Genomic DNA, 20,092 nt, shown 5'->3' with positions numbered 1-20,092 from the left:
AAATACCCTGGAAAACCTTAAGATTCTTTTATCTACTTTTTGTGTGCCTATTATGTATTACAAGTAAAAGGCATACCAAAGAAGTAAAAGATTTAGTCCTTAAACTTACCTGAAAAGAAAAGAACAGAGGAATGAGAAACCAATACAACTATCTAAATTAAGTTCTCCCTTCATGATGTATAGAGAATGAAGAGAGCATTGCAGGCTATTCTTCCCTCCCTCCCTCCCTTCCTTCCTTCCTTCCTTCCTTCCTTCCTTCCTTCTTCCTTCCTTTCATACTGGGGATTGAACTCAGGACCTTGCACTTGTGGGGCAGGCACAGTGCCACTGAGCTAAATCCCTGCCCCCCCCCCCGCTGTTGTTACTATTATTATGTTAAGTTCATGGCTGTTAGTGTCTGTTTTGGAAATTTTGCAGTAATTTCTATATAGAGTGGTTTGTTTGCCAAAATTCAATCTTTGCTACTGTTTTTGAGACTAAACCACAACATGACAGACAGTAATTATTAGCAATGTCTGCCAACTGTTTCTAAGTTTTACCTTCTCAAGTACAGAGGAAAATAAAAATGTGCAATGAAATATGCATCCCTGCTTTTGTTTTTCCTCCATAAGTTCAAGAGAAATGAGATCCTGGTTAGCTACCAACTGCTTACTGTCCTCTCTGCATCTTCTCACTGGATATGATTTAACAATAATTTAAACTTTAAAAATGTATTTGTATTTATGTTTTTCTTTTATTGGAAATACTTCTGGTTTATCTGAAATCTCCATGAAAAATTATGAGTGCAATTATTTACTTATTTTGCAATTAATTCTAAAACTTGTATTGATCTGTTCTTTTTCTTCACAGGCAGACACCACCCATCCTTTAACCAAGCATAGAAAAATAGCTTCTTCTTTCCGAGATTCATCACTATTTGATATCTTCACGCTTTCCTGCAATTTACTAAAACAGGTATGATTGTGGGATGGGTTGTGCTTCCTAATTTATTTTCAAAGGGTGAAAATGAATGGGAAAATGTTAGAGGTCGTCAGCTAACAGAGCCATGACAGTTAAAGCATCTCTTTATTATTTCTCACGTACATCTAGAGGTATAGAAAAACACTAGCCAAACTGACCACTGAAATTAGAGAAAGGATTGTGATTTCCCTATTCAAAACTATTCTTTTAGGTAAAGAACAATAAGTGAACACTAATCCCATGCTGCTATCTGAAAGGAATCTAGTTTGCCACAGAATTAGAAATTTCGCTGTTTGTTTTTTATAACCACATAAAATCTGTCTATATATGGAATAAAACTGTTAGCTTTATGGTGCTTGGATTCTTAGTGCTCCAAAAGCAGGTTCAGACTACGTTGTTATACAAGTAGGTTGACTTCTCTGTCCCCTGCTGAGTTAAAGTCAGCAGATAAACAAGCAACATCTGTAAGGAACAGTAGATTTTGAATTTTTAACATCCATTTAGATTTAATAACCTGAAAGGCTAGACAGTATCACATAAGGAAATTACTTGTTTTAAAGTGGAGAGTTGGTTTTCAGTTCATTTATTGGTAGAAGTGAACTGAGAAAGAAATGTTAACCTAAGAGTCCTCTATATTTATAATGGTGTTTGGATGCTTTGTCCCTGTGGAAAGCTAAATGGGATTTATCTCTGGCTTTTTGTTCATTTTTGTGTTTTTGTTCTCATTTTCAAGTATTTCCCAAGTTTAGTTTTAGAAGCAAATTTGGATTCTTTCTCTTGTCCCATTAATGATACTTCTCCCTTGCTCATTTACTCAGTTTTACCTCCAAATTCCAAAACAATCCTCAGGTGAGGCAAGCCACCAGGGAAAGCTGTTGTACCTCCTGGAGGGAAAAGGCCTTTGGGAAAACTGAACTTGAGTCCTCCTTGATCTGTCAGAAACAAATAATATATAGCCAGTCACTGAAGCACAGCTGATATAACCTTGGAATCTACAGTGACAGTAGCTCTGGAGTGTGCAGTCACACTGCAGGTGAATAAATACAATTCTGTGGTGATATTATTTAACTTTTGGTGATAGTTGAAATGGTGGTGCTAAAAAGAGAAAGAAAAGCAAGCAGGGCAGAGTAGAAAACTTCCACAGAACTCCCTCCAGAGTTTTCAGTTAGCCCTGTCGGAAATTACAAGGACCTCCCAGGCAAACCTCATATCCTGTACTGCCTCAGCATTCCTTATGGCCACTGTATGTACAGCATGTAAAGAATAAGTGTTAAAAAGATAATTTCTTTTTAAGTACCAGCTTCATGTTTTTATAGTAAGCATATGCTAATAGTGAAAGGGAGAAGATATTTTCTTAGCATAGGTAGTTTCACAACATTAAGGTGATAGAAGTACAGCATCTTTTGGGGAGAGGAAAAACTATCATTTTGCTGTGGAGAAGTACAGCCTTCCTTTTCTGGCTTAACAGCCTGCTCATAAATCTAAGAGGAAGCTAGAAAGAGAGGAACAATTGTTTGGGGTTCACTGTGTAGCAATTTTTTGCAGGCTTCAGGAAAGAATCTGAACTTGAACGATGAAAGTCAGCATGGCTTGCTCATGCAGCTGCTCAAACTCACCCACAACTGCCTGAACTTTGATTTCATCGGCACCTCCACTGACGAGTCCTCAGATGACCTCTGTACAGTGCAGATTCCCACCAGCTGGAGATCAGGTAACAGAATCCGAACAATCTGAACCTATCTACCATGCAGCTCCGTGGCAAGTCCACAGGATAATCCAGAAAACCCCCATGATCTCTTGTTTACTTTAAAAGAAAACTTCAAATTTTGATGTCTATTTTCGTAATGCAAGAGGTTGTTGAAGGAATCTTGCAGATCCCCTCAGCATGGGAGAATTCTTAATTACTGAATAATCATAGTTATATACCTTACTTCTTGCATGAATCACCTGGAGACTTCTGATAACTATTTAGGGTAATAGCTGTCTTTAAGAACAGTATCAAACAAAAGAACATGAACTTTGGTTTGTTTTTATGTTCCTAAGGATAGGTTTTAAATTCTTGCTATGGGTAGAGGTATTCGGATTGCTTGAAGTTTCCTGAGAATCAAAAGAATGAATCTGTTTCTTAAAGGAATGAAAATTAATACTTAAATAAGAAAACAAAAAGACCCTGCTAGTTTAACACAAAGGAGATAGGCCTTCTGTAAGGCAAATAAGCAGGATAGTGCCAGAAGAATGGCAGGTAGCACTGTGCAGATACAGTAATGTCTTTTATCCTTTTCCCCCAGCATTCTTAGATTCTTCAACTCTGCAGCTGTTTTTCGACCTGTATCATTCCATCCCTCCTTCATTCTCACCTCTGGTGAGTCAATTGCTAAAGCAAACTTATTTCTAGAAAGTAGCAATGGGGAATGGGCCTTAAGTTTATTTTATTCTATAAAAATCATAGAGATAAAACATAGAAATACTAGAATTAGACATCTAGCCTTGTGAGATTAAGTTTATAGGCTAAAGGTTCAGAAATAAAATCTTTTTGTTATTTTTTTTTTTGGTACCGGGGATCGAACTCAGGTCCTTCCGCTTGCGAGGCAGGCGGCGGAACCACTGAGCTAAATCCCCGGCCCTCTTTTTGTTATTTTTAAATTAGTCCAAGCTAGGCATGATGGCACACACTTGTAATCCCAGCACTTGGGAATCTGACACAGGAGGATCGCTTCCAGTTCGAGGCCAGCCTGGACTACCAGGATCAAAAAAAAAAAACCCAAAGGGCTTAGCTCAGTGGTTCCAGCGCCTGCCTTGAAAGTGCAAGGTCCCGAGTTCGATCTCCGGTACAAAAAAAAAAAAACAAAAACCCAGAGTCCCAGTCAGCTGTCTAGTTGCTGTAGATGGTCAAGTTCTTTTTGTCCCATTTTGAATCTATAATGTACCTCATATTAATTGCCACAGGCTGGAGTTTGGGAATTCTGATACTGTTGGAAAACTCCTCAGGCAAATGTTACATAGTGATAAATGGAAGTGGTAATGAAAAGGCTAATTTGGCTTTTTATCTTGAAAGCTGTTAGCAGTGATGTATTCCTCCTTTTTTGTTGTTTTGTTTTTGTTTTGTTGATACAGGGTCTCCCTATGTTGTTCAGGCTGGCCTTGAATTTAACTCTGTAGCCAGGCTTATCTTGAATTTGAGGCAATTCTCCTGCCTGGCCTTCCAAGTGCTGGGATTACAGGCATGTACCACCACACCCCGCTGTATTTCTCCTTTAAAACAATAATTGGCCTCTATCTCAAAATCACTCAGGTTCTAAAATCCTGATCCACTATTTAGATTGTTGGTCTAAAATACTCTTGTATGCAAACTATGCAAAGAAAATGCCATGAAGTAGTGGGTGTTTTCCATGGTGTTTCTGCAGTGGACTGCTTTTCTCTTCTCTGTAGCAGTTTTCCACATTAATTCAGATTTTCCCTTGAACAGAGAAGTGAACTCAGTACTTTGTGCCTCACAAAGGTTACTGCAAGAAAAGGTAGTACAGGCAAGGGAGATAATTAGTAAGAGGACTGTTTGACACAGTGTGGGCAAAATAAAGGGGCTCCCACAACAAGTGGTGACGCACAAGCCTGGCTGCCAGAATGGGGGGCTCAGGGCAAGAGAAGGAAATACTGGAAAAGTGGAGGCCAAGGCCTGGGGAAGGGCTGAACAGCTAGAGCTGTGGCCATTGGAAGAGAAACTGCCAGCCCGGCCCTTCTTTCTGGGCTCATACCTCCTGTTGGTCAGCCTGGAGCTAGGGAGGGAGGGGCCTAAGCTGTTGTTGACAGAGATCAGCCTTCCAGGAGCAGGGAGGGCATGGAGGGAAAGGATAGAAAATGGGTTTGTAGGGGAGGGACAGAATATAAATATCTAGCACAGTGGGATCTACCTTATTTCATCATGTACTACATAGCGAAGTCTGATTAGCCAAAAGGCCTGAGTAAATCTAAAACTATTTACACTATAAGTTGTTTGATATTTTCAAGCCTTAAAAAAAAATATATATATATATGCAAATCTCAAGCCATTGAGGTGATCAAAGAATAATGTCTGAGGGAACTTTCCAAACTGAATGTAACCCTAGGCAGTTACAGTGATCATTTTAGATCTGATGCTCTTCTTTTATAAAGCTGCTTCAAATACCGTACCCTGAAGAATATGGTAGGAGGGGACAAGGTATGGTGAACATAGCTGCACCATCTTAATCAGTGCCTGTGTCATGCCCTGCTTTCAGGTATTATCCTGCTTAGTACAGATTGCTTCGGTTAGAAGATCCCTGTTTAACAATGCCGAGAGAGCCAAGTTTCTCTCTCATCTTGTCGATGGTGTTAAACGAATACTGGAGAATCCACAAGTAAGATTTTTGAGAATTTCTTTTGAGAATTTGTGTATGTATAGGGTTATGTATGTATAGGACAGCTTTAGGAGGTAGAGGGAAATTCATATACAGACCAGACTTAGCAGAGATTCCAGAAAACAGTTTTGTCTTGCTCTTCAGAAGATTTATGTGAATCTATGTGTAGGAAAATTCTGAGAGAGTTTGCCCCTAAGAGGAGATTGTATCCTCCAGCTTCAGAACTGCAGGAGCCATGCAAAGGTATCGCTTTGATACAGGGAAGTAAGAATGGAGCTAGTCATCTTTCACCAAGAAATTAAGAATCTAAAGTATGGTCTTTGTCTTTGTTTACATTTTTTAAATGTATATCCCTAAGATATGGGGCTGTTTTTAGTTGGGGAGATATTTGTCTTTTCTGCTGACACCTGCTATTTTTTAAACTTATTTCTCTACAGTAGAAAAAAATTATAATAGCTTATTTTTAAATATATTCAGTTCCAGCATTGTCTTCAAATATTCCTTTATTCACTCAACAAATTTTGTCAAGCACCTACCATGTCCCAGGGTTATGGTAGTGATCAAACAAAGTCTCTGCCCTTGTATGCTAATGGAGCAAGATATTTATAAGGAGATATAATGTAGGTCCGGGGATTAGTTCAGTGACACCATGCCTGCCTCACAAGTGCAAGGTCCTGAGTTCGATCCCTGGTACTGCCCCCCCCAATCTATACTACTTGCTATAATTGCTTAATGAAATACATAAACACAGTAACATGATAGGAATACATTTAGTATAGTTAATAGTATAAATATATGAAATTATTGTATTACTTTACCATTGTAGTAAACTATAGTGTTTGCTTAGTGATCAGTTTATTAGATGTGAAAATATTTTATTAGATTTCTTTTGGTTGGGGGAAGCAAAGAAGTCCATCATGTCTTAGATGGTGCCCACTTCTGCCATTCTTCAGTTTTACAACCTTCACCTAATTGTGTGATCCCCTTGGCTTCCTTTTCAAACTCAGCCAATTGAGGTTAATAATCCCATTTTATAGATGATTATTCTGAATGGATGAGATCGTAAGTATAACCATTGCTTTTAAAAGTGAAAAAACTTGTGACTAACATGTTATGGAGGTATCATTCCAAATCATCATCTAACCCAAAAGTTTAGAAATAGATTGCCCTTCCCTATACCCTCCTGAATACATGTCATTGTTTGGTTTTTTGGTTTTTTGGTTTTTTTGGTACCGGGGATTGAACTCGGGACCTTGTACTTGCAAGGCAGGCAGCAGAACCACTGAGCTAAATCCCTGTCATGAATATATGTCATTGTTGAAGTACGCTGAATCACACCTTGTGTTTTATTTTTCTCCTGTGCTGTTGCCAGAGTTTATCAGACCCCAACAATTACCATGAGTTTTGCAGACTACTGGCCCGATTGAAGAGTAACTACCAACTGGGAGAATTGGTTAAGGTGGAAAACTACCCTGAGGTCATCCGATTGATAGCCAACTTCACAGTGACCAGCCTACAGGTTTGTCTTTGGTCACTTTTGTTGTTTTTAAACATTAGAATCTCTTTTACTGCTCAGGGGTTTTAACCTTATAAGAACCTTCTTCCCTCCCCCTACCTTGGCAAAGGTGACTTTAGACATCACATACCCTGCAGTTGCTGTTGGCAGCCTGCAGCCTGTTCATTTAAATCTATAGAAGTGCAAGCAGGGGGCTGCAGGTGAAGCACAGTGGTAGAGTTCTTGCTTAGCACACGTCAGGCCCTGGATTCAGTCTTCAGTACTATCAAAGAAAGAAGGTGCAGGGGCTGTGATTAAAGAACAAGTAAGAATTATAAGAGTAATATTTAGATTCAAGGCAGAATTTTCCTTATAACCTCTCTGAAAAAGACAAACTAAAACAGAGAGCTAGGCAGAAAAGTAAAAAGAAAGCTAGTACCCTGGCTTTCTTAGTCATGTGACACAGGACATTGGGTCTCAAACTGTATGGCTTCCATCAGAATCATCTGGAAGCCCAATGAAGAATACAAGTGCTTGCATCTCACCCCGGGTTTCTAGTTCACTAGGCCCAGGGTAGAGTCTTGGCATCTCTAGTTCTGACAAGTTCTCCAGGTGGTTCTCATGTATGCTGGTGTCTGGAAACCACTTACATACAGCTTTCTCTGTGGTCTGACTTACCACGGCTACCATAGAACTGCCTTCTCATCAGATGCTTAATTTCTGAAATGCTAATAACCACATTGCTATACACAGAATGCAGCCCATAAGCTTATCCTCCTTTTTTTTTTTTTTAAGTCTGTATTTGGGACTGTATGTACAGAAATGAAAAATGTGCCTTCTGCTCTTGTCTTTAGCACTGGGAATTTGCTCCAAATAGTGTGCACTATCTCCTGAGCCTGTGGCAGCGGCTGGCAGCCTCTGTGCCATATGTGAAAGCCACAGAACCCCACATGCTGGAAACATATACTCCTGAGGTCACCAAAGCCTACATCACATCCCGGTTGGAATCTGTGCACATTATACTGAGGTAAGGAAACCTGGACCACCTCTCGCATTTTCTCACCAGCAGCCTGGTGTCGGTCTTACTAGAGATCATACACCCAATTAGCAAGGGGAATCTTGACATGAGACCCATGTCAAGGCTGGCACTAACACTGTTCAACTGTTCATGGCTATCTTTCCTCATCAGCAGAGTGGCATACAAGAGCAAAAAGTCTGAAAAAATAGTCGTTTTAGGATCCTACTCATGTCCCCATTTTTTGCCATCTGTAATAATGTCTGAATAAAAAAGCACATCAGGTTTGTCCTTGCCACTGATTTTCTTTAAATGTAGGAAACTTTTATAGAATATTTCTAGATGATAAGAATGATAATGAGGGGCCGGGGATTTAGCTCAGTGGTTTCGTTGCCTGCTGCACAAACGCAAGGATCCGAGTTTGATCCTCGGTACCAAAAAAAAAAAAAAAAACCATGATAATGAGTAGGTTATGGTGCTTAATGTGAACTCTTAAAGAAATAAGTACATGAGTAAGAGTATACAATTTAGTTCTCAACTCTGGTTTCAAAGCTTACTAGAAGACATGAGAATTCTAGGCAGCTGATCACTGATTGCATTATACTCACACAGGGTTCCTGTCAACCTTAACTATTAACTGGGCCAAAAACCAAAAGTTAAAAAAAATGTCAGACCCTTTCAAAAACAACCAAAAGTTAAAAAAAATGTCAGGCCCTTTCAAAAATAACTTTTATAGGGCCAGGGATGTAGCTCCGTGGCACTGTGCCTGCCTGGCAAGCACAAATTCCTGAGTTTGAACCCTGGTGGCGGGGTGGGGGGGGGAATAGTAACTTTTATAAAATGAAGTTGTCCTTGTTAAGGGCTCTTTCTTGTATATATTTTTTCCACTGGCTATTTCTCAAAGGAATTTACTTGGATTCTGAAGGCCTGAGGTTTTAAAAATTCTGATTCTTAATTTGCCCAGAATCAAGTGCATTTAATCATGTTGAGTTATACTTTGAACTATTAATGACATGAGTTACTTCAAAACCTGAGTATTCATGAGTTTCACTGGAAAGCACTGTCTGGTCAGCTGGTTTCCAGGAGTAGTTAATGAAGTATTTGTAGGTCCCAGACCCATAGCTGGGTTCTCTTGAGCAAGTTTCTCTATTTCCTTATTTGTGGAAATACAGGTAGTAATAGGCCTATCTGGAAAGGTTCTTACAAGGATTAAATTAACACAGCCTGGCACTGTGTGTAGCAAGCACATGGTACACACACGGTAATCAGCTGCTGGTGTAGTGCTGCTGCTGCTGCTGCTGCTGTTGCTGTCATAGTATGGTGGAACGATAGAGAGCTCACCACAGGACACGGTGTTAAAATGCAGGAGCCAGTACAGAAGGCAAGACCTGCTATAGAACCATAATTCCTCACCTGCAATTCTGAAATCCAAGAAAGTGTGAAACTAAATTTTCTCATCAGTTTCTCACCAAAATTCACTTGGTGTCAGAACTTGATATGAGCTGATATTAGATCATTTACAGACATGTTTTTTAAATTCCTGCTTGGTGTGACTGTAATATTCATACATTTGGTACATTATATTTGATAAGCCACAGGGCCCGCTGAGGGTTTTACATTATATTAGAGAAACATCATACTGCCTTCCTCAAATCTGAAAATTTCTGAATTCCTAAACACATCTGGCCACAGTAGCCTCACATAACAGACTATGTACTTGTAGTTCCAAAGTTTACTATAGTCAACAAGCAAAAGGCAAAAAGCCAAGTGCTCAAATTGTTGAGAAGTGCAGGACCACCAGGTTCATGGCAGACAGATGGATGGTAAGGGTAAGGATTCAGAGAGTAAGATTGATGCCCACAAGCAAAATATACCTAAGGAAGACTGATGCTAAAGCAAAGTTATCTGTCTTACAACTTTCTAAATATCCTTCCTCGGCAAAGGAATTTTGGGATGTGGGCCTCTACAGTTAGAAGTGGTGGTTAAATGAAGAAGAGATCTACTACATCAAAGAAATCACCTGGCATAGTTCAAGAGAGCTCCCTTCCTTTTTCCCTTGGGATAGAGATGGCCTGGAAGACCCCCTGGAGGATACAGGTCTGGTACAGCAGCAGTTGGACCAGCTGTCCACCATTGGGCGTTGCGAGTATGAGAAGACCTGTGCACTCCTCGTGCAGTTATTTGACCAGTCGGCCCAGTCCTACCAGGAGCTGCTGCAGAGTGCCAGCGCCAGCCCGATGGACATTGCAGTACAGGAAGGTGAGTGGTGTGCACAGAGCTCTACACCTATGAGGAGGTGCTGCCGGCACCCTTTGCACTTTGCCACCCCACTTTCCTACCTGTCCCCCAGGAGGATTTGTTCAGACTCAGGTCTATATACACAAAAGAGTATTTGTGAATAAATAAATGCCAGAGGACTAAGAAAGTTAACTGAAGTAAGATTTACAGTGAATGTCTTTAACTCTAAGGGAGTTCTGCACTCTAAAAATAATGACTTCAGGTGATCCAGGAGCAGACTCTCTGATGAATTTCCCCATGGTATCACTCTTACCAGAGCAGAGTAGTAGCTATCTTCCGAAAGAAAAGTAAGACTTTTCTGGCTTTACTGGAGTGTTATGATAATGGAAACTCGGAGTGAGGAGTGTCAAGAAACAATGGCCCTGTTCCTCCTACTGCAGGACGGCTGACCTGGCTGGTATACATCATTGGAGCCGTGATCGGTGGGCGGGTTTCCTTTGCCAGCACTGATGAGCAGGATGCCATGGATGGCGAGCTTGTCTGTCGGTAAGTGCACCCCACAGAAGTCTTAATCCTGCTCTTCTGACCACTCTCCTGCTACAGTACATGTTCAACTTCAAGCCTTTTAAGAGTACAGTCATGGGCTGGGGATTTAGCTCAGTGGTTCCACTGCCTGCCTCGAAAGTGCAAGGTCCTGAGTTCGATCCCTGGTACCAAGAAGAAAAAAAAAAGTACAGTAAGATTTCTGCCTATGAGCCTTATTAAAAACATGTTAGCAATAATTCAGCCAAGAAATGATGGATACAGAATTGAGAAAACTCACATGGGGAGTAACTGTTAGTTCTGCTTTAAGGGTACTATCTCAGAATTAATGGAATGTGGGCTGCTTTGGCCGTGCCGACACAGTCTCAAAGGAAACTGGTTGCTCAGCTGTCCCAGACATGGAATTTTGGTACTTACACAGCCTTTCAAATCTCTTAGCCATATATCTATCCACCTATGGATGAAGTTATTTTGTATCTTTGTAATTCTCATCTTATGAAAAACCTTTAAATGAGCTTTAAAACTTTTTTTTGGTTTTTTGAGACAGGATTTTACTGTGTAGCCCAGGCTGGCCTTGAACTCACAGCAGTCCTTCTTCCTCAGCCTCCCAAGTGCTGGGATTACAGGCATGCACCACCACGCCTGACTGAGCTTTAAAACTTAATGAAAATTTTCTAAGTTGAAAAACATTGGAACATAATTAGTAATTTTTAAAAATTACCTAACAGAGAAATAAAGGGCAAGATTGTTTAACACCTAGATGTAGAGGTTCTCAAACATTTTAACCTCAAAGTACTTTACCCTCTTAAAAAATATTGACCTCTGGCCCGGGGATTTAGCTCAGTGGTTCCATCGCTTGCCTTGCAAGCGCAAGGACCCGAGTTCAGTCCTTGGTACCAAAAAAACAAACAAACAAAAAAATATTGACCTCAACATTTTAAAAAATACTTAATAATTTTAAAACAAGCCCATTACATGCTAAAATAAATAAAATTTTATGAAGAATAACTGTATTTTCCAAAATTAAAGAGAAAAGCAGAATTACTGGACTTTTTTTTTTTTTTTGGTACCAGGGATCGAACTCAGGTCCTTGTGCTTGCACGTGCACAGCAGGTGGCAAAACCACTGAGCTAAATCTCCAGCCCTGCATTTTTACAAATCTCTTCATCTCCTGCATGGTAGAAGTCAGCTGGATTCTCCATTTAGCCTGTTGTGATAGCACATGTCCCCTAGCCTCTAGGAAACCCACTGTGCCCTCATGTGAGAATGCAAGTGAAAAGGGCAAAAATAATTTAGGGTTGTTAGGAAAATGATTTTGTGACTTCTAGAGGACTACTACCCTGAAGGGTGCTAAAGTTTCCAATGTTCTCTCAGGGGACGAACACACTTTAACCTGGTGACTTGGACCTCATTGGTCTGGTGATATCTTGATAATTCTTATTCTACAAATCCCCTTTGCCAGGTGTGGTGGCACGCACCTATAATCCCAGCACTCAGGAGGCTGATGAAAGAGGGTTGCCACAAGATCAAGGCCAGCCTAGGCCACATAACGAGTTCAGTGCCAGCCTCAACTGCATAGCGAGACTGTCTGAAAAAAATTCCCATTTGTCTCTTTCCACCCCCATGTTGTTATTCAGATGCCTATTTGCCCTTAATTGTCTTAATCCTAAAAGTCTCCATGGCATTGTCCCACTGCCATTTTTTGAAGAGTTGAAGGGCTGGGGATTTAGCTCAGTGGTTCCGCCGCCTGCCTTGCAAGCACAAGGACCCGAGTTCAATCCCCGGTGCCAAAAAAAAATCCAGATGAAGAGGTGAGCAAAGATTTAATAGGAATGAGATGTAACACTTTTCTGATTCTCTTGTGATATAAATTTAGTTTAGACAGTATCTTATAGACTGGACTGAGTCTAATTCACTCATGGTATATCACAAGGAGCTTGGTACCTCTTCTCATACTATCAAAATGTCAAATGACTCACTTAAAACAACATCATTCTTATTCATTCAATATTCACTCATGTATTTTCCACTGTGCTTTGTTTGGGCATGCGGGGTATAGGGAAAAGGAATGGAGTCATGGGTAGTATATCTGTAGTTTATCCATGGGAAGTGTTTCCTGCCTATGAACATAATCCTTTATGTGTCTCCATTCCTTTCATGCCTCAGAGAAAAAAAATACCGAGAATCACTGAGCTAGTCCAAGCTCCCTCTTTGGTATAGATGAACTCGAGTGCAAAAAAATTACCCAGCATTTCATAGAAGTTTCAAGAAAGACCATTACCCCTCACATCAGTGTCACTATTCCTAAACTCGTTATGAGTTCTGTCAGTGGACAAATATGTGGCCATACATGTCTTGGCTGTGGTTTCTGTGGGGCAGAAATGGGGATTTTTATTCCCTCTCCAGAGCGGAGAATGCTGTTCAGCTAAGATGAGTAAGGGGAGGGCGCATGGTTGACTCATTCACGGTAGCTTGGATTGTCTAGAGTGACCAAGGTATCCTGCTATTGAATCACTGCTCCTCTTCCTCTAGGGTGCTCCAGCTCATGAATCTAACAGATTCCCGCTTAGCTCAGGCGGGTAACGAGAAGCTCGAATTGGCCATGCTGAGCTTTTTTGAACAGTTTCGTAAGATCTACATTGGGGACCAGGTGCAGAAATCCTCGAAGGTAACAGACTCACAATTGGCTCCATTTAGTTCTCACTTCTTGCATGTGGAAACAGTTGATACAGTTGAGAGACAGACTCCAGATTTTAGGTATTGGAATAGTCCAAATGTTTTCTCTTAGTCTATGGAATTCTGGGAGACTCATCAAAGAATTGAGTCCATTTCTCTAGTACTCCATATGCTTAACAAATCGCCAGTCAAAACATCTGTTATTCTCCCCCAAATTGGCAGTTGCTAGTCTCTAAACATGAATTAATGTTCAGAACAGCAGAAGATTTTGGCACAATTCTTGTGATTTCAGAATTGAAGGGGACCAGTAAGAGTTCAATTCTCAGAAACTGGCCCATCCTTTCACCAAATGTGCCCCAGGATTGTTGTCCATTTTCTCGGCACATCTTACCCTGAGTGGGGAAAACTAGTCTGAGTGTGTGATTGTTCTAATCCATAGTTTCCGGTTACTTTCTCTTCCTTTAATGTTACACCAGCTGTACCGCCGACTCTCAGAAGTTCTGGGCTTGAATGATGAAACCATGGTCCTAAGCGTCTTCATAGGAAAAATGTAAGTGTTTCAGCTTGCCATCAGCAAGAGGCCCTTGCAGTCTGTTGCAACTGTAAAATGTGATCTTGGCATTGTGCTGCCACTGCCTGGATATTCCAGCATTGATCGTTTGCGTCAGAAAATTGTGCATTTGAGTGTGTGACAAGCTGTGCTTAGAGATATGGCCCGGCCCCAGAGCATTCCAGGCTTGTAGAGAATCTCCCACAATCTCTTTAGCCTCTGGAATCACAGGTGAAGCCATGTCATGGCATTAGCAAAACGGAACTTCCTCCCCAGTAATTGGTGCTTAGCCTCTCGGCCAGTTGCTGAGCTGCCCAGAGTGCCCAGAGTAGGTAATCGCCTTCTGGTGCTGATTTCCATGGTTATGACCCCAGGGAAGCCCACTTTCAGGTGGGCTTACTCCTCTCAGGAAGCATCACACCCTCTGAAAGTCTTGAGTCTGCAAAATCTAGTGTTGTTACTTGATCTGTCTACAAAGTTGGCAGTCCTGATTGGCCCTTTTTTTGTTTTTCTTGTTTTTGGGGGGGTTACATTTTTCCCTTTTTATTAGCTCAATTTATCAGTGCACACACTAAGAGCCAAGTGTATTACCCAGGGCTGTGTGCAAAGTGACATTTTGCCCCCTTTCAACTCTCCTAGCCCTAAACACTCATATCCATGAGCTGGTTAATAATTTAAGATGAAAAAAGCAAAGGGGGTCTAAAGGACTCTGCCAGCCAAGTATCCAGAAGCAAGGGCTACTAGAATTCTGCAGCTGACGGTGGATGGTGCAGGTGCAGAATTGCAGACGTCTGCATGTATCACTGCCGCAGAAATCTCTTACCCTTGCTGCAGAAATCAGCCCTGGAGTGCCCCAGAATTCCAAGGGCCTGGGTATGGGCCAGTGTAGCTTTGGAACCAAGTAGTGAAGATTATCTGAAGGATAATTTTTCTAGTCAACCAAATGTAAGTACGGAGATTTTATACCCATTTTTTTTTTTTTTGTGGTCGTGATGTCTGTGAATTGGTGATGCAGATGTGTGGTGACTTTTGATTGATGATTTTCTTCTTCTCCCAGCCCTCAAGGAAACCAGGCAAGTCAAAAGTGTCTCTTGCTTTTTTTTTTTTCTTTTTGTCCTCCAGCATCACCAACTTGAAGTATTGGGGCCGCTGTGAACCAATCACCTCCAAGACACTACAGCTTCTCAATGACCTCTCCATTGGATATCCTTTTCTAAGCCAGCTCCTGAGCACAGCAGAAACTGGTGTGCAGTGCCAGCAGTCATGGCCTCTAGCCACTGCCACTCCTGTTTAGCTGGAGTGTCTTCCATTCTCCTGGGAGTCTAGGGGCAGTACCCACACCAACTCTAAAACCCCCAGTATGAGCCAACACACCACCACAGATTTATCCTTGCTAGTGCTGAGGCCCAGAAATACCCAGGGGACCTAGCCCACAGGTACCCACACTGTATGACGAGTTTGTAGTGTCCTTTGTGCAAACAGAGTCCCTGAGCTGATTGCTGGAAACGACCTGATGCCTAGCTTTGTGACAGAAGTAGTTGTGCCACCTCTTGACTTGGATACATCTGCCAAAACCTTTCACAAGCAGGGGTCTGCAAGAGCAGTAAAACCTGGAAAAAACTGAGTGACTTTTTTCTCAGTTCTCCCAAGGACTACATGGCTAGTGCTGTTCTGCATAGAGGATGCCATAGGTAGGGCTCTAGGGCCAAGGAAAACTACTTTAGGGTGGTCATGATTCTTTGGGGAACTACTAGGTTTTTTCAGGGTTCTCTTCCTAAAAATCAGTTAACTTTGCTTAGAAGAGAACATTTTTTTTTCCTATTTGGCAGTGGTACACTCGAGTAGTTGAGAAAAATAAGGTATTTGAGTAAACTGTTCTTAATCCTGGAGTGTTTCCATCTACTTGGAAGATTCTTGGTTTGCTTCACACTTTCCTTGACTTTCTCCCTTCGTCTTCACGTACAGTAGTGTAAGGAAGCTAGTGAAGCTTAGTGCGGTACAGTTCATGCTGAACAATCACACGGTGAGTGATTTCAGTTTCTTCCTGTCATCTCTTCAGCCACCCACACATGCTTCCCAACACATAAAGGAGATTTAACACTGAGGCCCTGGGTGCTGCTGCTGCTGCTGCTGCAGCAGCAGACTGCAGTCCCTGACTGCTGTCACACTGCCAGATTATACTTACTGACATCAGAGCTGCCCTCTGGCTTCAAGATGACCTAAGTTGTGTTGGAGTCACCTACTACTGTTCATACTTGAGATAAATTAGTAGTAGGTAACAACCACAGTAATTAATAAAAATACCCTCAGATCCTTAAGAAATAATCATAGAGCCATTAGCTTGAAAGGGCTCAGTAATTCTCAAATTACTGGCTTGCATTCTGCCTCTGACCCATGTTTTTACCTTTTTAACTTGTTTTCTTTTTTTTAATAGAGCGAGCACTTTTCATTTTTGGGTATTAACAATCAGTCCAACCTGACAGACATGCGGTGTCGGACTACCTTCTACACAGCACTTGGGCGTCTCCTCATGGTGGATTTAGGTACTGCAATATATCTAGAGGCTCATATAGTAATCTGGCACTGTTCTAAATTTTTATTTGAGGGCAGAAAACCAGATGTGGGGGAAATCTCCTCTGTTATTTCAACAGTAACAGAAACATCTGAAATAACAGTCAGATTTCACCAAGAATACATCTTGCTGTTATGGTCTCTGTAACTGGAAGAGAATAACAGTATGCTCTCAAAGTTTTTATCTGATAAATGGTGGCTTTAAAATTCTCTTCATCACTGGTCCCAGTAGCACATGGATGTTGTTCCAGCTACTGGGAGCCTGAGCCAGGAGGATCAGAAGTTCAAGGCCAGCCTGGGCAACTTAGCGAGACCCTTAAATTTAAAAGACCTGTATTATTTTAATACATAACATATTTCTTATCTGTAAAATAAGGGAACTGTGAATTGAGACTCTGCCTGTATCTTGCTTGCCTCCCCCTCCCCCACACTGAGGTGCAGATTCACTTGGGAGTCACAGAGGTTTCTCGAACATGTGAGCAGAAGGCTTCTGCACTGGTGGTGATAACAGTAGTTTTGGACCAACTAATAATCGAAGCCCAGTGATACTGCTCTAATTCTGAACTATTTGAATTTAATCCTCCTAAAAAATATTATGAAACCTGCTAGGGTTATGAAAGATTACTAAGAAATGTGTGAGGAAAGCCTCCACACATGCCTCTGTCACGTTTGAGTTTCACCTAGTTCTCACACATCAGCCTCTGTCCTTTCTCAGCTGACTGTAGTTCTCACTGAAGGTAACAGTTGAGTAGCACCTTATACACAAATGAATCTCTGATACTGTGCTCAGCCTCAAAACCTTAGGACATCCCTGCACTGGATGATTTCTGTCATTTGTTAGTTTAAAATTTTGGTTTCTATGTGTACATTTTATTCTTAAATGACTACTAAGCCCTGTTAGGACAGTAGAAAACCCCGTGAATTATCCTGGGGCCTGCTTATCCTTCATGCCATCTACCTGTCAAGCACACACAGCTTGCACTTCTTGGTAGCAGAGTCATACCCAGGGCTGTTTCCATTGCAGGAGAGGATGAAGATCAGTATGAGCAGTTCATGCTGCCGCTCACAGCAGCATTTGAGGCTGTGGCCCAGATGTTTAGCACTAACACTTTCAACGAGCAAGAGGCAAAGGTGAGTCCTTCACCCACCAATGACCAGCTCCTGGTTGGGGCCAGTCCCTCCCTGATGGAGCCCAGATCAGCCAGCACTGCAGAAAACAGTGCTGTCCATACTTCAGCTCTCGCATTGCTTTTTACTTGTCTCTTGGGATTCTCAGGTTAAAGAACCAGCAGAGGACCAGGGGTGTAGCTCAGTGGCACCGCACCTGCATGGCATGGCAAGGTTCTGAGATCGATCCCCAGTATGGGGGGTGGGGGTGGGGTTGTACAGACCAGCAGAGCTTTGTAAAGCTTTATAAAGCCTAGTGTTTTTCATCCATGTTTTTTGTTTTTTGGTACCTGGGATCAAACTCGGAACCTTGCGCTTGCAAGGCAGGCGCCGGAACCACTGGGCTAAAACACCGGCTCCTACTGCCTTTTTAAGCGCTGCACTATCTTTCTGTCCCCTTTTCATTTTTAATACTGTTTATTAGAGGTTTCACGGTTTTTCTAGATCAACCCTGCCAGAGTTAATTTTATATTCTTGTTAACTGTTCAGACCTTCCTTTCTCCCAATATAATCATTTAAAACTGTAAATGCCTCTAGGCATATTATTCCACAAGTTTTTTTTTTTAATTGTAAAAAAATACAAACTTTACCATCCTGTTTTACACATACAGTTTAGTAGTGTTTACGTTGTAATGAAACAGATCTTCAGATTCCACACGTTTTAATATGTAACATCTTCATTATAATTCAGTTCTTTGTAATTTCTCATTACCGTTGATTTTTTTCTTTAGAATTCTATATGTAATTCTAAGTTACTTTTAGTTTTTAATTTCTGGCTCTCGGAATTGTCATTCTTGATTGTTGTTTGCCTCATCTTTTTACTTTACACACACCTGGTCTCCCCACCAGGTGATCCCAGTTCAGCAGACACCAGGATATCATTATTGGGCAAGCCCTTGGTGGTCCCTAGAGCCAAGGAGTTTGCCTGAAAAAAGACCAGGCTTTACCTGACATTCTAAAGTTCTCCTTTTTCATCTTTAAAAAGCCTCTTAACTTTCCGTCTTCAAACCATCAGGGTAGTCAGAGAACACCACTTTATCCAGCTCCTTCTTCTCTCAAATATTTTGGGGCCTGAAATGGGTACCACTCAGACCAAGAAAGGTTAATGTGGAACATACCAGTAAATTAGGCTGTGGTATCGACCAGTATCAAGGACTTAGATGAGGGGGTATCAGTGAATTTCAGCCCCTCCCCTCATGTTAGTCCCCTACAAAGCAAGTGAATTACTTAAGAACCTCCTTTGGCCTTAGGCTGTAGCTCAGTGGTAGAGCTCTTGCCGAGCACACACAAGGCCCCAGGGTCTTTCTCCAGCATTGGTAGGTGGGGGGAGCAGCTTCACCATGGACTGGAGTGGTCACTCACATCTTCTTCATGTCCCATGTAATCAGTCTTTTAGATTGATTATGTCTTAGACTGGAAAATTGAGCTCGTGGTTTCAGCTCAAGAATAGATCTGTTGGGCCGGGGATTTAGCTCAGTGGTTTCGCTGCCTGCTTTGCAAGCACAAGGACCCAATTTCGATTCCTGGTACCAAAAAAAAAAAAAAAAAAACAGATCTGTTTGCTTAAAACAGGCTTTTTACATGCAAAGTGATTACTATTGATGACCGCTAGAGTTTAAAAGCACTCTTTTTGCGGTACCAGGAATCGAACTCAGGACCTTGTGCTTGCAAGGCAGGCACAGTACCACTGAGCTAAATCCCCAGCCCTAAAAGCACTTTCATTAAGGGCCAGGGATGGAGCTCTGTGGGAGGTCCTGAGTTCGATTCCTGATACTGGGGGGGGGTCTTATTGCTTTTCTGGACCCTCAGTCAAAAGTTCTATTGAGAAGAGAGTATTAGATTTGGAGTCTTGGTGTGTGCTGTGAGTCCTAATCCAGGCCACCTAACAGCATAAACAGTGGGATTTGGTCTCTTTAGGCCTCTCTTTTCCTGTAAAAGCAAAGTACAGTACTTCACTGCTCCAAGGTTCAACTTATCAGTCTTATTTCCAGTTCCCCACCCAAAGGGAAGATACTGTGTAGACTTCCCCTTGTTTCCTCCTGATAATGGCCTGCATTTGAGTTTCCTCATGATACAGACCTTTAAAAGATGGCTCGGGCAGGGGATTTAGCTCAGTGGTTTCACTGCCTGCTGCACAAGCGCAAGGACCCAAGTTTGATCCCTGGTACCAAAAAAAAAAAAAGATGGCTCTTCGCCTTTTCTTCTGTAGCTTTTTTTCCCTACCATTTGAATGTTTGAGATGTTCTGTTGTTTGTTTTTTACTTTTCCACTTCTTAGATACAATTTATTACTTACTAGCCTGTTTTTTCTATAAGCTATGACCCATCCTATTTTCTTAATCTAGGTTGCATATCCCTTATCTGAAATGTTTGGCCCAGAGCATTTCAGATGTTAGAATTTCTTTTGGATTTTGGAATATCTGATTATATATAAATGAGATATCTTAGGGATAGAGCCCAAGTATAAACACAGAATTCATTTATGTTTCATATGTACTTTATACA

General features: G+C 41.4%; 1 protein-coding gene across 5 annotated transcripts in view; it reads left to right on the top strand.

Moving 5' to 3' along the window:
* Window positions 1-20,092, top strand: part of Xpo7 (exportin 7) — an 85,159-nt gene that overhangs the window by 53,585 nt on the left and 11,482 nt on the right. For all 5 annotated transcript variants that reach the window (XM_087216870.1, XM_087216868.1, XM_087216867.1 and 2 more), the window contains exons 6-19: window positions 850-954; window positions 2,506-2,671; window positions 3,249-3,322; window positions 5,214-5,333; window positions 6,706-6,852; window positions 7,683-7,855; window positions 9,909-10,102; window positions 10,522-10,627; window positions 13,157-13,292; window positions 13,777-13,850; window positions 14,973-15,053; window positions 15,810-15,873; window positions 16,285-16,393; window positions 17,446-17,552. In XM_087216870.1, coding sequence (XP_087072996.1) covers window positions 850-954; window positions 2,506-2,671; window positions 3,249-3,322; window positions 5,214-5,333; window positions 6,706-6,852; window positions 7,683-7,855; window positions 9,909-10,102; window positions 10,522-10,627; window positions 13,157-13,292; window positions 13,777-13,850; window positions 14,973-15,053; window positions 15,810-15,873; window positions 16,285-16,393; window positions 17,446-17,552 — 1,656 coding nt within the window. The remainder of the gene's footprint in view (window positions 1-849; window positions 955-2,505; window positions 2,672-3,248; window positions 3,323-5,213; window positions 5,334-6,705; window positions 6,853-7,682; window positions 7,856-9,908; window positions 10,103-10,521; window positions 10,628-13,156; window positions 13,293-13,776; window positions 13,851-14,972; window positions 15,054-15,809; window positions 15,874-16,284; window positions 16,394-17,445; window positions 17,553-20,092) is intronic.

Source organism: Heterocephalus glaber, unplaced genomic scaffold (genome assembly GCF_053883595.1).
Source record: "Heterocephalus glaber isolate CG9 unplaced genomic scaffold, H.glaber_assembly_v1.0 deba00001460, whole genome shotgun sequence".
Taxonomy (NCBI): domain Eukaryota; kingdom Metazoa; phylum Chordata; class Mammalia; order Rodentia; family Bathyergidae; genus Heterocephalus; species Heterocephalus glaber.
This window is presented reverse-complemented; position numbering and strand designations above follow the sequence as displayed.